Source organism: Berghia stephanieae, chromosome 1, assembly GCF_034508935.2.
Source record: "Berghia stephanieae isolate SIO BIC M18660-M18661 chromosome 1, UCSD_Bste_1.3, whole genome shotgun sequence".
Classification (NCBI taxonomy): domain Eukaryota; kingdom Metazoa; phylum Mollusca; class Gastropoda; order Nudibranchia; family Aeolidiidae; genus Berghia; species Berghia stephanieae.
Window position 1 is genome coordinate 11,241,391 of NC_088360.1, and position 2,500 is coordinate 11,243,890.

The 2,500-nt window shown below is 41.0% G+C and overlaps 1 protein-coding gene across 1 annotated transcript in view; it reads left to right on the forward strand.

The window, feature by feature from the left end:
- LOC144963306 (uncharacterized) overlaps positions 1-2,500 on the forward strand; it is an 8,994-nt gene that overhangs the window by 2,322 nt on the left and 4,172 nt on the right. Inside the window, exons 2-3 of the mRNA XM_078897228.1 lie at positions 1-45; positions 1,381-1,540. The exon at positions 1-45 is cut by the window's left edge and continues 170 nt beyond it. Coding sequence (XP_078753354.1) covers positions 1-45; positions 1,381-1,540 — 205 coding nt within the window. The remainder of the gene's footprint in view (positions 46-1,380; positions 1,541-2,500) is intronic.

A 2,500-nucleotide genomic window follows, 5' to 3' on the forward strand; every position in this document is an offset into this window, starting at 1 on the left:
CATGCTGAGATGGCTGAATGGATTCCATCAGACAAACGTTGTAAGGTAGGTTATCTTCATACTCTTCAAACATTGACCACATTCATATGTATATACATTAAACACAAATACACAATCAAACCACACAAACACACACACACACACACACACGCGCGCGCGCGCGCACGCATACATACACACAGAGAAGGGGGGGGGGGGGGAGATAGGAGGCTGTACCAAAGTGATAATATTATGATCATTTTTTTATCCATTTATTTATTTCTGATGAAATAATCAGATTTTTGAATGAAATTAATTCAGTTTTGGATCCAATGTAAACCACGTTATCATGCAGAGTCAAAGTGCAATAAACTGGCGCCATAGTGTTCCTACTAAGTAGCAGACAAGTTGGCAATGTATCGAATACACTCACTATAGCAGTTATTTTGATTGGTTGATTGGAAATGATATGTTTATGTATGAGGTATATTGGCAATTGCCTAGAAATAAACTTTTTAATCATATTAATCAAAGTACTGTTTTTCAAACTTTCAAACTTGCTTTTTAAAACCCCCGACCAGTTGAATTGGAAATGACCATTTGCCAATCAGTTTCAGAAGCTTAACATAATATGTTTGCGGTTAAGTGGACAAAATTACACCTGTTGTTGTTTGTTTGTTTTGTTTTGATTTGTTTTGTTTGGTTTTATTTGTTTTTTTCATGTTTTTTTTGGTTGTTATATATTTTTTTGTAATGCAATCGATTTTACGAGCAATTGTGAAAGTATTTTTTTCCAGTAGATTACGTCCTTTAATCATTATTGGTCTGTAAGTGAAAGTCAGATAATCTGAAGTGTGAAACAGTAACAATGCAACAACAACAGCAGCAAGCAGCTACAACAACAAAAACAACAACAGTAATGACATTGAAGGACACAATAACTGATAGGAGCTATACCTATCTGCGAAGTCCCAGCTTTAAAAGGGTTTTTTTTTTCCCAAGATGAGTGTCATTTAAATCGATCGATATTTATTTTCTGGCCAAATTTTAAAATACATGTCTTCCAGAGTACAGCAGTAGGTAGCATACAGAAAATATAAAAAACAACTAACAAACACACACACACACACACACACACATACACACACACATACACAAAGAAAAAAAACCTTATATAGCGCAATATCCATTAAACGTGCTCAAAGCGTTTTACAAATAGTCTTTAATAGTAACAATGCATCAACAGCAACAACAACAGCACTAGCAGCAGCAACAACAATAACAACAACAACAACAACAACAACAGCGACAACAACATTAACAACAACAACAACATTGAAAAAGACAAATAACTGAGCATAGCATAGTACATCTGAACTTTTAATATATTATCGTCTACAGATGACATACATCAAGTCAGAGGACTCTATTTGCCACGTACTGCATGGCATGACCATCTACTTCATTGGAGACTCCTTCGTCAGGCACGTTTATCTTGCGCTTCTACAGATGTTGAGACAAAACACGCTTTACGGTCCTATGATGCAATATACTCCCATGGGTATTTACTTGTTCTTGACTTTTTACATTTCGTTTTCTAGATGACAGCAGCTTCTGATGGTTCTCGCACTACTGTGATATGACGATCTATCCAGGACGCAAACTCATTGCCGTAATCGTGTACGGTCGTGAACCCGCCCGGAAGCTTCGTCACAACGCGCCGTACGACTAGATGCTCTGCGGTTTCGGACTCTTGACACACCGGGTACATGTTTGACAGGTGGCAAGCCTCCACTGATGAAGTGAGTGTGCCGTGAGGCAGCAGCTTCTATTGGCGCTCACACTAATAGTTATGACGATCAATCCAGAATGCAAACTCATTGCCACCCAATGCCTCCTCTTGCTGGTGGAAAAGCCTGGCAACTTCTCCCCCAGTTTCGAGGAGTCGATGTACCCGTCCCCTCGAGGGATTCAATTCACCCAAACCGACTTCCATCTATATATGCAGCTCTGTTCGAAGCCAGGGAATCTTCGTACAAGGGTTGCCGGGACTTACTTCGGTTCACAACAGGGGCACCGTCCATTATGCGCTTGAGAGGGGTATCCCCATTCCCTCCCTGGACATCGGGGGTGGGGGGGGGGGGGGGGGGGGAGGGGGGTTTAGATTGCTGTCATTATCGGACCCCTTATTCTCTTGGCGTTGTTGCCAGCGTTTCCGAAATTTTACATCCGCTTTCTCAACGTTATTGCTTCTACCCCACACTTCGCGAGGGAATAGCATAGTGCCAGGGACGTCCTCAGGAGCGCTTGATTAGCACCCCAAGTTGACCCCACCAGCTTCCTCAGAAGACTGGCAGATGGCATACATGGCGCTGTTGAGACAATTGAGAGTGTCCATGTCTTTAAACCACATCTCTGAGAGGGCTATATAATTGAGCCTTTGGTAACTTGCGCCGAATATCATGGACTGCATAAGGTGTTCAATTCGTTTCATTAAAGTAAAAATAAAATTATAATAAAT